This window comes from Clytia hemisphaerica, unplaced genomic scaffold (genome assembly GCF_902728285.1).
Source record: "Clytia hemisphaerica strain Z4C2 unplaced genomic scaffold, Clytia hemisphaerica genome assembly, whole genome shotgun sequence".
Lineage (NCBI taxonomy): Eukaryota > Metazoa > Cnidaria > Hydrozoa > Leptothecata > Clytiidae > Clytia > Clytia hemisphaerica.
In genome coordinates, this window is record NW_027104441.1 from 1,939,300 (window position 1) to 1,953,093 (window position 13,794).

The following is a 13,794-nucleotide window of genomic DNA, read 5'->3' on the forward strand; positions in this document are numbered from 1 at the left end:
TTGAGAATCCTTTTTGGTCAATCTTCATAGTTTTTATTTTATTGAAAAGGATGTATATATTTTAACAAAGACAATCAATTCCTTGATATAATTAAACGCTTTTTGAAGAAAAAAAACTTTGAGGGTCTAAATTATACTCTACATTGTTTACAAAAGACATTTCTATTTAACACAGAAACAAAGTTTACAAAAGTATATCACTCTCAGCAATGATGAAGGCTGGTTCCGGATTGTCGTACGAGGTAAAGGAGCCGGTGTCAATTAAGCTTTCTTCATTCGACGTAGATATTAGTAAATGGTTGTATGACGCCACAAGGCTTTTCGATATCGAAGATGTTGCATTTGCCAAAGGAGCTTTTAGAAATGTTTTCAAGGCAACGTGCTTCAAAACAAAGAAAAAGTTTGTCGTGAAGAAATTTAAGGAGGAGTTCATTGGGCAATTGAAGGACATAAATGAACTTCTAACAAACAAAGAGTCTGAGAAAAGTCTTGCACTTAAGGCTGTTCAAGTACACATGCTAGCTAAAAACTTAGCATCGCAAATGCAAAGACGTGCTGAAGCAAAATGCCCTGGTGAAGAATTTGGGGAGATCTTCCGATATAACAAAGCGTTTTTTGGTGTTGTGGAAGGAACCAACGAAATTGTAATGGTTGAGGAATTTGTAGAAGGCGAGTTCAAAAAGTACATCAACAATACTGGCATTGTACAACATCGATCATCAAACCCAACATTGGTGGCAAAGGCCGAATGTCTGGCGCACTTCACGTATGAGAAATCAGAGGGAAAATTTATCCTTTTTTATATTCAGGGGTCAGACTATGTTTTATATGACCTAGAAATTGCTACTTCTGATACGGCAGTTTCAGATGGTGCTCTTAAGTTCACAATGGGTAATCTAACTGATGGAGCAATCAAGAACTTTTTGTCATCTCACAAATGCAATAAATATTGTAAACTTATTGAACTTCAAGATATAAAATAAAAACATTTAAAATTTACAGTAGTTTTTGAAAATATTTTACATTTATGTCTAATATATACACACACTATTCATTGTTGGAATCATAAGTGTTGTCCTCCATCTGTTCGAAATTGATTGAATATCTCAGGTTAAGATAACTTTGAACGAAATCTTCTGGTGTTACTTTCTCAGGATCGCTTAATATTGTTTCACATAATCGCCGATAATTTTGTGAAAGAAAATCGTTTGGTACATCTAAAACGCCAGACAATCTTGCAGCCTCTTGTAGGTCTTCTAATTGTACGTCGAAACCTAAGGATTTTTTTAAATACAGATTCCTTTGCTTTAAACTAATATTTTAACATTGTTGCTTTATTTTTTTGTAAATCTTTTGTTTATGATCTTATTAGCGGGCCTAAGAGTATCACTTTTGAACATCCCCCTTTCCCCTGCTTCCCCAGAGTGTTTTTTACCCAAAACTTACCGCATCTTTCGAGGTCATAGTTTTCAGGAAAGTCGTAAATATGATTTGGTATGCCATCTGCCATTAGAGTGTCTTTTTGAAATCGTATACGGTGTGGGTTCCATATTACGTCTTTAAATTCATCCAACTGATTTTGTATTAGAGGTATCATGATAAAAGCCAAAATGTTTCTAAAATGTTAAGGTTTAAGTTTATAATTTTTTCCGCAGACTCATTTACCCTGGTTTTAAAGCTTTTATTTTTTACATATAGGTAGTTTTTATTCATTTTTTACTTAGTTCTTAGTAGGTTTTATATAGTCACGAAGCCTTTCTTTTATTTTCACTTTCTTATTTTTACCTCGGCTAATAGAAGTGTGTTTCTATGCACGAAGAGTACAAAATACAAAACAGAGTTTCGTCATGTTTTTTTTTGCTCCTTTTGTTGGGTAGGCTAGAAACAATCATGATGTGTTATCGTTATAACCTTTTATTTTTAGCTCTGGGCCTTCATGCCCTTGGGCCTCTTGTTATAAGATATAATGAAACGCCTTATAATAAGACTGAGAATAATAATTAAAACTGAGAAATTCAAGATAACCTGTGTTTAGAATTAGATGGATCGTAATGATTTTCTTCCTTTAACCATACAAGACCATCTTTGAAATATTTTTCCAATCTTTCATGGAGTTCCCTCCACCATCTTTCGATCTAAAGGAGGAAACATTTTTTTGACTTTCTATAATCATGCTTATAAAAAATGAAAAATTACCCGATGCTTATAAAAAACGCGTAAATGTGCCTCATGGCTATTCTTACTTGATTGCTGGTTGATGGACCATATATTATCGAATCTCCTGGCTCTTCCAAGTCATTTTGCTTTTCACGTAAGAACGAATGAATTGTTGCCATTGTTCCTGTCTCGGTTCCTTTGTCTGCTCGTAGATAGCATGGTAAAATTCGATACTCGAAGAGGTAATCTAGATACCATCGGCCAATAAGCTCTGGTTTAGAATTCGTAACCCATACATTCAGCCATAGTATTTTTCGGCTAGCTGTGTCAATACAGCCGTAAATGGCAACAGGAAAAGTCCAATTTTGATAACCCATGAGTTTATCATGACCATCTACTGATAGCACCCAGTTAGGGCCTTTCGTTGCAAATGGGATTTTCTTTTTCTTCTTTTTGAATGCTGGACGTCTATCTCTCAACAATTGTGGATTGGCTTCGTACATTACATCGTGCACCTGGTCTCTAGATACTTTCATATCATAGTTTTGCCTAATTTTAAGCTGCATGGCTCTGTAACCTAACTGTCTTCCAGGGCCAGCAAGCTCCAAGCCAACAACTTCACGAACATCGTCTATTGAAACATCTGAGTCAATATATCGTATGCCAAAGGCCCTTAACCGTCGATCCAGAGTTCTTAAGCTCCATGGATATTGTGGAAAATCTCTTTTAACAAAGTCTAAAATTTCTGTTCTTTTGAGCTTTTGATTAACATATGTGTTAAGATCGCTTTCAAGTTTATTGTCATAAAACCAATCGTTCGTATTCGTAGCCATTGCTGCGCCAGAGTAATAATCTTTTATAGCAGTTATTTATTCTTTTATTAGTTGCGCGCGTAAACGGGAAATTCCAGTACACATGGGAAAGTACCTTTCATGTGGTTTAGAGCTATGGCCAGAAAAACGATTTCATTTTAAAAGTAAAATTGATTTCATTTTTAAAGTAAGTTGATTTCATTTTTAAAGTAAGTTGATTTCATTTTGAAAGTAAATTGATTTCATTTTTAAAGTCAGTTGATTTCATTTCAAAAGTAAATTGATTTCATTTTAAAAGTTAATTCGTTTTATTTCACATTTCGAATTAATTTGATTTTGGTTAAGTTTTTTAGTGAAATGAAAGAAAAACTAGTCAAAAATTTAATTTGATATCAGAAAAATTTCATTTTAGAATTCATTTTAAGAAAAAAATGGTGGCAGCTATCGGCCACCATAGAAGTGTCATATTTTATTCAGCTTTTTTTTCTTTTTGAGTAAAAGAGATTTTTCATATTATAAAAAATAATGAATACACAATTGTCACTTATCAGAATAGTTGTGGTAGTTTATTTATACACTTTGATTTCTATAATAGTTTACAAATCATCTGTTCATGTACAAATTTTAAATTTCTATATGGATGGGTTGACAGAAATGGAAAACTATGTTTAGAAATTTAAAGCAGTAATAAAAAAAGTGCATATAAAATCCTTACCAAAAAAGCTATATAATTTGAATTAAGATTTTTTAATTGGTACAGAGTGTGATAGACTTTTATGATATACCACTGTCGTCTTGATTTGTAGGCAAATTAGGAACCGTTTCTAACACGGCAGCCAATGAGAATTAATCATTTCCCATTGTCTGCCGTGTTAGAAACGGAATAATTATATTGTATTTTAAAAATCTTCACTTTAAATCTTCTGTCTGTTTTATGGCTATAAGTACATATACAGAAAAAAGCTGATTTAAAGTTAAATCAATGCACCAGTGGACGAAAATTTGCTATATAAATCACATCTTTAAAACGGCGATCTTGTCAAATGATTTGCACGACTTTGGTTGCAGCCAAGGAAATTTTCTCGGTCTAGTAGATAGGACTGTAAAAAAATGCTGCTTGAAGGCTCAGATTCGCAGAATTCCTACGCATAACATAAGCATATTGTGTCAGCCTGAAATATTTTTCAAGTTGTCATTTTTATCTGTTTAAAGTAAAAAAAGACATTCTACTGCTCCTAAAATCTGAACAAATTTTTACAAAATTTCTCAAACTTCACTAAAGTCTCGGCTCGGACTTAAACTTTTTCGGCCTATTTGACTTATTTCGTTAAAAAGTGTAACAACAGGTGATAACGGGTAACAACGGGTAACAAGAGGCACTTTCGATTCTGAACTTGAACTGTTTCGGCCAATTTGATTCAATAATTTTTTGTTTCGAATTTCTTTCGTCCTTTCGGACTCGGAAAATTAATAACAAAAAAATCACTCGTGCAATTATATTCGAATTGCACTCGTTATCATGTGATTACATATACTAATTTAATTGTTATCAAAAGAACAGTTTTATCGTTTCTTTTTACTACAGTTTAATGTATTTGTAGGAACAAAAAGTTTTTATTATAAGGAATCATTTTCTTTCTTACTAAAAGGTCCTTTTCGACACTAACAGTCTAAATCATAGTAATCCTTTATTGTTCGTAAATACTCCAAGGTTTAATAACAAAAAGGGTTATGGTTCACATTATGTTGAATTCCTTAGAGAAGAAAAAGGCGGTAGAATGATAAAATGCTTACTTCCCCCGGTTAATGAAAGAGCCAATGAAAAAGAAAATTTTCTAAAGGTTGCAAAATAATTTGGATCGAATATAAAAGATGACCCCCTGCATTTAGTAATCAAAGCAAAATCTAAATGATATAAAAAGGTCCTCTTATTAAACTTATTCATCAAGGGCGAGAATGGCTCGCAGAAGAGTGCTCTTCGTAGACTGGCATTCGATCAATGGTTCAGCTAACGGGAAAAGAAAGTTGTCATTCGATGAAAACGAAAAAGGTAAATTCACTTGTCCAGCAAAGCTATGCCTACATTCAGACTTTGAAAGTAAAAGAGGTTTACGAAAACATATAGACAACAAACATCCTTGGTACTATCATTTTGACGAGCAACCAGAGGTGAAAAGGGAAGAAGTTGAACTAAACCAGCCTGCTGTCCAAAGAAAGGCTTCAACCAGTTCAAAGCCATACTATTCAATTGACGAAGGAATAGGAAATGCGTTTTATAAATGGCTAGCCACTACTTGTGGAGGAGGTAAAAATGATAGAGAAGCGAATCAGGTAGCTAAACGCGCTTTGAAGTTTTTGATTAACAGTACTGTTGACAACGAGTCACTAGCTCCTTTATCTTATGAACTTGTTGATTGTTGTTTAGGCTCGACAACTATAATACTAAAGTTTTTGACCGTTTTAGAAGAAGAATGGAAAATGTCTTCTTCAGGAGCATTGAACTACGTAAAAGCTATTTCTGATTTAAAGGATTATAGAAAAGCATTTGGGATCAATGATAACAAATTGAGATGTTTCACAATCACCGAAGTCTACTTAAGAAGAGCTAAAGAGAACTTGAGAAAGAAAAAACGACTCACAGCACCAAAAACTTTGATTTGGAAAATTTGATTGGTCGAGATAGTTGGGCGAGCCTTCAAGAAATGGAAAGAGTAATCCCGTGTCACATCATGCACTACAGAGATATCATCAATGAATGCAAAGTCCAAGAGCCCCTACCAAACAAGCAGGACTTGACATTTTGTACTCGTTTCATCACTACGTTTTTGTTCCTGAGAGTGCAGTGCAGCCGACCTATGACATTTCAGTATTTAACCTTGCAAATGATCGAAAAAGCCAAGAAAACAGACGGGTTTGTTGATCAAAGAGAATTCAAGACTGCGGGTAAACACCTTTTTGACACCCTCATCTTAACCGAGGACGTATTCACCGTACTCGACACGTATATAGACTTCGTACGACCCCTAATGAGTCCAACTTGTGATTATCTGCTAGTATCTACGACAGGACACAATACAAATCTTTAACTACTGCCATGACTCTCCTTGTACATAAAGCTATAGGAAAGTACATTCATCCGACTAGATATCGACAGATCGTTGAGACTGCAAGTGCAGATAGATTATCGAAACCAGAACAAGAAATCATTTCTGAAGACCAAAAACACAGTTCGGATGTTGCGAAGGTAGACTACAAAAAGAAGCAATCGAGAATAGTGGCAACACAAGGACAAAAGTGCATGGAGAAAATGCTAGGAGCAGCACGAACAGATCATCAAGAGTAAATTTCTGAGGTAATTAGAGATTTAACATCAATATCGAAATCTTCCTCCCCTACTAATAGTAGTGCTACCCCTTTCATTGTTGAAACGGACGAAGAAAACTTTGAATCCAACAACTTAGATGCCCAATGTAGAGAGGTAAACAGTATTATGCAGCGTGTACAAAATATGTGTTCTTCAGTTGGTAATTCAAACGCCAGTCCTGATAATTCTACTGACGTTCAAATGGAAATTATTAGCTCAGTTAAAGCGCATCGACACCTGTTCGCTCTCAAATACGACCCATGTATGACAAGACAAAGATTAACAATAGTGTCTCTGTCAGAAGGGAGATCGCCTCGAAGGAGGCTGGTAACAAGAAAGTTAAGTTCTCGCCAATGGAAGATAATATGCTTTTAAAAGGTATCAAAGGCATGGTGACAAGAACTGGGCTGCCATTATTCGAGATAAGGCTTTTGATCTCCACCAATCAAGAACCTGTGATTCGTTGAGGGTACGTACTGATTCTGCTGCTTTTAAAAAACTCCTCAAAAAAAGAATTATTTTTTAATTTTTGTTTTAATTTATGAATTTTTATGGTTGCTTCAATATTGTATTGTATAATAGCGTTCTTTGTAGTACGTAAAACATTGTAAAAAATATTTTGAAGTCAAAATCTTATTAAATTTTCAAACATTAGGAATCAATGCTGTGTTAAATTCATTTCTGCACTTTTTTTTAAGAAAACTTAATAAAAATGGAATACAGTTCTACGTCGTCCAGTGAATCTAACTCGACTTTGTGTAAAAAATTAAATAGAGGTGACAAACGGAAAAGAAAATTTAGAAGAGCAACTTTGAAAAGGGATCCACGAGAGGGGATGTGTCTTTTATCGAGTGACGGCAAATCTTCAACAGAAAAAAAGATGGACACAATTGATTTTTAAGCATTATAACGTGTATTTTTTATGAAATATAAACAAATATAAACAACTCCGTGATGCTTAAAAGTTAATCTAAGTTGATTAATTCTTCTCAATCGCGAAATTAAATTCCGTGAAACTTTTAAAATCGGCTCATTCGCGAAATTAAATTCCGCGAAATTTGCCATTTTGAAACTCTGATTCGCGAAATTAAATTTCGCGAAAATTTCTTCTCGCGAAAATTTCTTCCCTTAAGGTAGAACTAATTCAAATTGACCGAAAAAGTCCAGAAGCGAAAGTGCCTCTCGTTACTCGTTGTTACTTTTTCGGCCTATTTGACTTAGTTCGAGAAAAAGTGTAACAACAGGTAACAACTGGTAATAACGGGTAACAACGGGTAATAACGGGTAACAACGGGTAATAACGGGTAACAACGGGTAATTTTTTATTTTTTTTTATTTTCCGATTTATTTAATGTTGGTCTGACATAGTTATAATAAAATACTAATTAATACCAACTGTAGAGAATACGCAATACTATAATAAAGAATATATAAGATAAAAAAAAATTTTATATACATATTTTACAAAGACAAACATTTGTAAGGTTCATTTCTTTCAGCGAGGATTTGAAAGAATCGATTGATGGTTTGAGCTTAATTTTTTCTGGGATTTGATTCCAGATCAGGCTTCCTCGGAATAAAAAGGATTGAGTTCCAAAACGTTGAGACTTAGCCTTAGGTATTGTCATCAAAACTTTGTTTCGGAAGTTAAATTTTATTTCCTTCGTTATATAGATTTGTTGCATGAACTTTGGATTTAATTTATTTTCGGATTTGTAAACCTCACAAAGTAGAAAGCAAAGCTGAATTTCATGAACCGTTTTACATTTGGCGTTTTGCAATAAAACCTCATAGTCATTTATGAAATCACAAAGTAATGTTCTCAATGCCCGTTTATGGACTTTGGTGATTTCTTCATATGTAGTTTTATTACAAAACATCCAAATTATTGGTGCATAGTTAAATGATGTAAGCGTTAAATATCAACTTTTGTTGATCAAAATTTAGATAATTGCGAATTCTGTTCAGACTCCAGACTCTCGACCTAGCTTTAGAGCAAAGATCATTGATATAACGTAATAACGGGGAACAACGAGGAACAACTGTAGAAATTGACAAAGCCTATCGTTAAAGTCAGTTGGGAAAAGGGAAAACAGAATTAAGCGAACACTGAATTTTTCAATTAGTATTTTCTTCGTCAGAGGATGATATAAGCAGAGCCTCTTCATATGGTACGCTAACTTTAGCACCGAAAAATTTCGCGTTTGGTGTTTCGCACTCAGAATCGGTGATTCGAATCGCGTTGGTGATTTTCAATCTCTTTTTCTTTGGTTGCGTGAGTGCTTGTTCGAGGTCACTGCTATCAAAAGAACGGTGTTGGTCTAGTATTCCATTTTCTTGAAGACGACGCTTAAGTGGGCAATCTTTATCATTACGTTTGTCAGTTGATGTGGTTTTTGACGACCCTTCGGCACTCTGACGTCTGAGCCATTCAGTGTAAAAGCTGTCGATTCCATCCCAATTGTTGGCTTTTCTGATATTGTAGCTAAAAGTGAAAAGGGTAAAGTCTTTTAGAATGTTTATTGATTTTCTAGGTATTTACCAGGGCCATAGCAGAATCCCGGAATACGGGCTGTCCGTTTTTATCTATTAAATGTAATTAGCAATTTTGTCAAACACGGTGACTCGATTTTGTATTGTGGAAAAAAAATCCTGAGATTAATTGAAGCCATCTTACCGTGTTAAATCTTGACAATTTATTGGAATTTTTTTCCACTCCTCAGGCAACTTTTGAAGTTGATATAGTGCTTCATCAATGCGATCTGGATGTGTGGTGAAAAGTGGATGTTTCTTTTCCCATCTCTGAGGGTCGTTTTCATCAGCTCCCAAGAAATACAAATCAATCTCGTGTTCTGTGAAGGTCAACTCAGCTTCAGACGTTGTTTCTGATGAAGTTGATTCGCCGGCACTCTCACTTTCGAAGTCGGAATCTGCCAGTAATTGATCGACTAAACCATCATAATCGTTGAAGACGGTGCCTGTGCGAAGTTCCTCTCGCTTTAGTCTAAATAGCTCTTCGTTCGTGCACGGTTCGAAAAGAGGCATTTCTTTCAGGACTTCGCCACAGTAATGGAATACTTCCATACAGTTATTTCTCAGCCAGGCTAGAAAAAATAAAGGAAAATGCATTTTAGAATTAAACGAACGATTATGTAAAGCTGAAGTCACCGTTGCACTAGACCTATCGAACTGTGCAATATTCAGAACTAATCTATTACAAACCAAAAAGTTCCGATTGCATAATTCAAAACGATTCAAACATATTAGAAATATTTTTGAGTCAAATTTTACTTACTGGCAACACTGTAATCCTTCACTGGGAGTGGTTTTGTTTTAAAACAACGGAGACGATTATACATTGCATCGTGATCTTTGTTGCGTCTAACGTTGTGATCGTTTTCATCTTCAGAAGAAGAACTGGATGATGACAATGATGAATCGGAATTCGGGTTGTTCGTATTCGTACCAAATTTTGGCCTCTTGTTTGTTGTGATGTAAAAGCCTGACTTATACTTCACTTTTCTTGCATCCTTGTGCTTCTGTGATAGCATCACAAGTCCACCTTAATTGACAAATAATACAAGGTTAACGGATAGCAAAACCTTGATAAACACCCTCGTTTTGCCATGAAAAGTCAATAGTTCAATAAATGAATATAGTCAACGAAAAATATATTAATTTGATTGATACCTTGTAAAACTCTCTTGGCGTCTTCACAGCTTAGCGAGTTGGATGTCCACTCATCCATGAACACTACTTCTGTTGAATCTTTTATCATGTGGCCAGCGAATCGGCCTTCTTGCGTGACACCTGCAATGTGTTCAGTTGAAATCAGCCCTAGAAGGTAACGAGTACATCATATGTAATAAATTCTACCACGTATTGTGAAAAATGATTTTACGACATTCGAGAAAACATCTTTAGTTCATGCATTAAAAGGGAGATTTGGTGTTTCTTACCTTGTAGTGTGTAGAACCAGGTGGTTTTTCCTGAATTTGATTTTCCGTGTAGCAACAGTTTTCGTTCTTTGATAGGGAAGATCTTATGTAACAACAATTGATAGAATTTTTGAAGAAAGTGCACTCTCGTCTTCTGCTTGCGAAAACTATTAAATATACCTGAAAAGTCAAGAGATTTGGTTAGAAAAATGACATTCAATTCATGTAATAAAAATGTTATCTTTTGAAAGACATTTTCACTTGAGATCGCTTTAGCAAAGAAAACATGTCGAACCTAGCTTGAAAAAAAGGTTACCTTGGATAAACTGAATTGGATAGGGGCAACGGTCAGCCTTATACTCGTATCGAATAAATGTTCTCGGTGTGTGATCTGGTGCAAATCTCTTTATTTTTACAAAACGCTTTTCTGTTATCAAAAAACATGTACCAGGTGGCAAAACTTCAATCACGTTGAACAGTCGTGTCATCCGTGTTATCAGTCCGCAATCTGTATCAAACAGCAATTCCGTAACTCTATCAATATGTGGAGTCACCAGCTCGGCAATCTTTGTAATTTTCAGACTCATCTCATCAGATACTTTTTGATTTTCGTACACATCACGTAGGTAAACTTAAATTCCTTGGGCTTTTTGTAAACCATACCTTCACATATAGCGTATCCCTTTTTCTTCATATGCCTATCGATTTCTGCAATGGCTTGACAAATCTTGTTCTGTGGCTTAGGTTTTGATGGTACAGCGGCTAAAATTTAGTAATTAAAAGCTTTGAGTTATACGTAACACATAACGTTGTTTCGAAGTCCATCGAACGTTTTTAGGACATTAAGAAAAGATTTAGCACTAAATATGATCTAATTCTAGGGTCCTGAAAATAGTATTTTTCAGCATTTTATTCTTAAATTATGTTATAAATATATATGTTATAAATGAATATGTTTAAAATATATGTTAAATTCAAAATAAACATACCTCTATCAGAAGAATCGCCAACTATAGTGATGGAAAGACGTGTAAATTTGATGTCGTCCATTCCTTTTAACAGCTTCATCTTCATGTCTAAGGGTATCGTTGGCCGAATGGTTAGGGATGCTGGTACTTTGTCTTCTCCGACAACGTTCACGTCCACCGGTAGAGAGGACTAAAATATGAAACAAACATTATAAAAATCTTGAACTTTGAAAACTTAATTGTTTGGAATCAAAAACACAGTGAAATATAGAATTATAGGATTTATTCATAATCAATCAAGGTTTTAAGATAAATATTTCTTATTAAGGAGAGCCATGTTGTTTTAGAGTGATGATAAGTTTGAAATTACGTACCTTATGACGCTTCATAGTTGCCTCAGAGAGCTTTAGATTGTAGAATTTGCATGCTTGCTCGATCATCTCTCTACGGTTGTAATCTTTCAATGTCTGAAAGAGCGCTGTGGAGTAATATTTGTTACTTCTGGTTTTGTCTGTAGAGTAAGAATTCAATTGAATACATTTTTTGAGAATTTATTCACAACCCTACTTTGATAGAAGTATTTCAATGTTTTTTATAAGAGCAAATAAAGAACATTTTAAAAGCCTTGTAGACTCTAAAAAAAAACCAAATGTTTAGAAAAATTGGTAAATATACTCAAAGAAATGTGAAAATACGAAAATTCTTAGGCTCAAAAATCAAAAAGTTAAGAACATTTGAATAAGGCTTCAAAAATATTTTGAATGTTCTTATAAAAAAAAGTTAAAGGAAATTTCTTTTAAAAAAATAATTGCAATCTGTTAATTGAAAGCAAAATATTTCAAACTACTGAGAAACGAGAAAATAAATCCATATTCTTACTTCTAGGAGTGATAGGCTTGCACGTTGTGACGTCTAGTCCAGCCTTCATGATTTTTTTCTTCAAAGCGAGCTCAATCTTCTCAACTTCGGTTTGAGCACAAACAACACCAATACATAAAGAAATTCCTATGAAAAACAATAAATTGTGTAATTCAGAAATCAATGTTTTACATATGATATCTTATATCTAACTCAATTATAAGTATACTTGTTGAAAAATAGTTAAAGAAACACTCACCAGGAATCCAACATTCGTTTTTGTAATCATCTCCACTATTTTCTGGATCCTCCCTGATAAGCTCTTTTTTCAGTACGGTAGACTCCATTGCACAAAGACAACTAAAATACATCACGATATCCTCGAATTCATTTATTTTGGCTTCGATTTCTTCTTTCTTTCTGATGATGTTGAAACCAGCCTCGGGTAAGTCCTCTTTATTGACATCCCAAACACAAAACAAAGAGATGATATCGCAGTATTCGATAATAGGAGTAATAACAAAATTTGATAGAGCATCTTTTAATGTCTTACTTCTTATGGTTCTTTGGATGTTCATTTTTCACAAATATTAACAGCAAACCTCTCGATCTCTCTCTTTACGCGAAGAGAACACTATTTGATCATATGCCTTATTGGAACTAATTTTCGCGGACGAAAAAAATATCCGAAAAGTTGCATTTCGCGGCTTTGCCTTTTTTGGACAAATTTCCTTCATTTTCGTAGGGATTTTTCAAATTTTTCGATAAAATTGGAGAAAAAATTGTATTTCTCAAAATTTTTCGCGGGCTCAAATTTTCGATCTTTACTATGATTTTGTCGTAGATATTTTTTCTATGGCCTGATTTTCGGTTCAGTTGTTGTTAAACTTTTTCTTTTTGAAAGGTAGGTTTTGGCCTTTATCAACAGCTCTGTATTGCTTTCTTTATGTTGTTTAGATTTAGATTTATTTCACATAAGATAAGTCTGGTTGTTGGTCTAGATTCGTGAACAAAGAGGTACTCTTAAGGGCCTAATAAATTAACACATGGTCCTAATTGGACCTTTGGATAAATAACCCCTCGTTTCTTTAAACATTTTGGCAAATAGCCCTCAATAACCGTCATTTGTTTATTACGCACCAAAGAGTAAATCATAAGTACTGATAAGTAAACTGTCAGATAGTAGTTTCATTCTATGATAACTCGTAATAAGTTTTATCTGAATTCGATGTTGTTCCCTCGGAGATAAAAGGGAGTCGTAGTTGACGAAGCACATGTAAAATGCTTTAAATGGTTTGTAGATTATTTTGATTTTTTTAGAAATGCTTTCCAATGTTTCTTTAATGAAATTAATGAACAACATTTCAGAACCACATTTTTTCTGTCTACTAAAATTTTACAAACCTCCTGCCCTCTATAACTACTAATTTTCTATTTTTGAGTGTCTATTCGTGTATTATATGTCAACCAACCAATCGTTACGTGATTTCACTTAAAACATATTTAACAACCATAGGGGCAAGTCATCAAATGAAGCCAACATTGTTGAGCTGCAAAGTCTTTTGTCATCAGAAGCAAGGTTTATATAAATAAGAATTGAAATCTAACTTGTATTTCTCATCCGTGAGAGTAGCACCGAATTTTGCATTGAAGAAAAAGAATTCCTTGTTTTGTTTAACCTATTTGATAGTCACTGG

At 34.2% G+C, this 13,794-nt stretch overlaps 3 protein-coding genes across 3 annotated transcripts; 1 reads left to right on the forward strand and 2 right to left on the reverse strand.

The window, feature by feature from the left end:
- Window positions 1-212: 212 nt before the first annotated feature.
- On the forward strand, window positions 213-983 carry LOC136820887 (myosin heavy chain kinase B-like). The gene has a single exon (XM_067077124.1). The coding sequence runs from the start codon at window positions 213-215 to the stop codon at window positions 981-983; it is 771 nt and encodes a 256-aa protein (XP_066933225.1).
- On the reverse strand, window positions 877-2,990 carry LOC136820942 (uncharacterized). Its single transcript, XM_067077176.1, has 4 exons — window positions 2,244-2,990; window positions 2,026-2,135; window positions 1,447-1,616; window positions 877-1,274 (listed from the first exon to the last, which is right to left on the reverse strand). The coding sequence occupies exons 1-4, from the start codon at window positions 2,988-2,990 to the stop codon at window positions 1,048-1,050; spliced, it is 1,254 nt and encodes a 417-aa protein (XP_066933277.1). The 3' UTR covers window positions 877-1,047.
- Window positions 2,991-8,447: 5,457 nt separating this feature from the next.
- On the reverse strand, window positions 8,448-11,345 carry LOC136820888 (uncharacterized). The gene is made up of 7 exons (XM_067077125.1): window positions 11,261-11,345; window positions 10,935-11,033; window positions 10,293-10,451; window positions 10,024-10,170; window positions 9,629-9,895; window positions 9,011-9,437; window positions 8,448-8,818 (listed from the first exon to the last, which is right to left on the reverse strand). Exons 1-7 carry the CDS (start codon window positions 11,343-11,345, stop codon window positions 8,452-8,454), a joined length of 1,551 nt encoding a protein of 516 aa, XP_066933226.1. The 3' UTR covers window positions 8,448-8,451.
- Window positions 11,346-13,794: the final 2,449 nt, after the last annotated feature.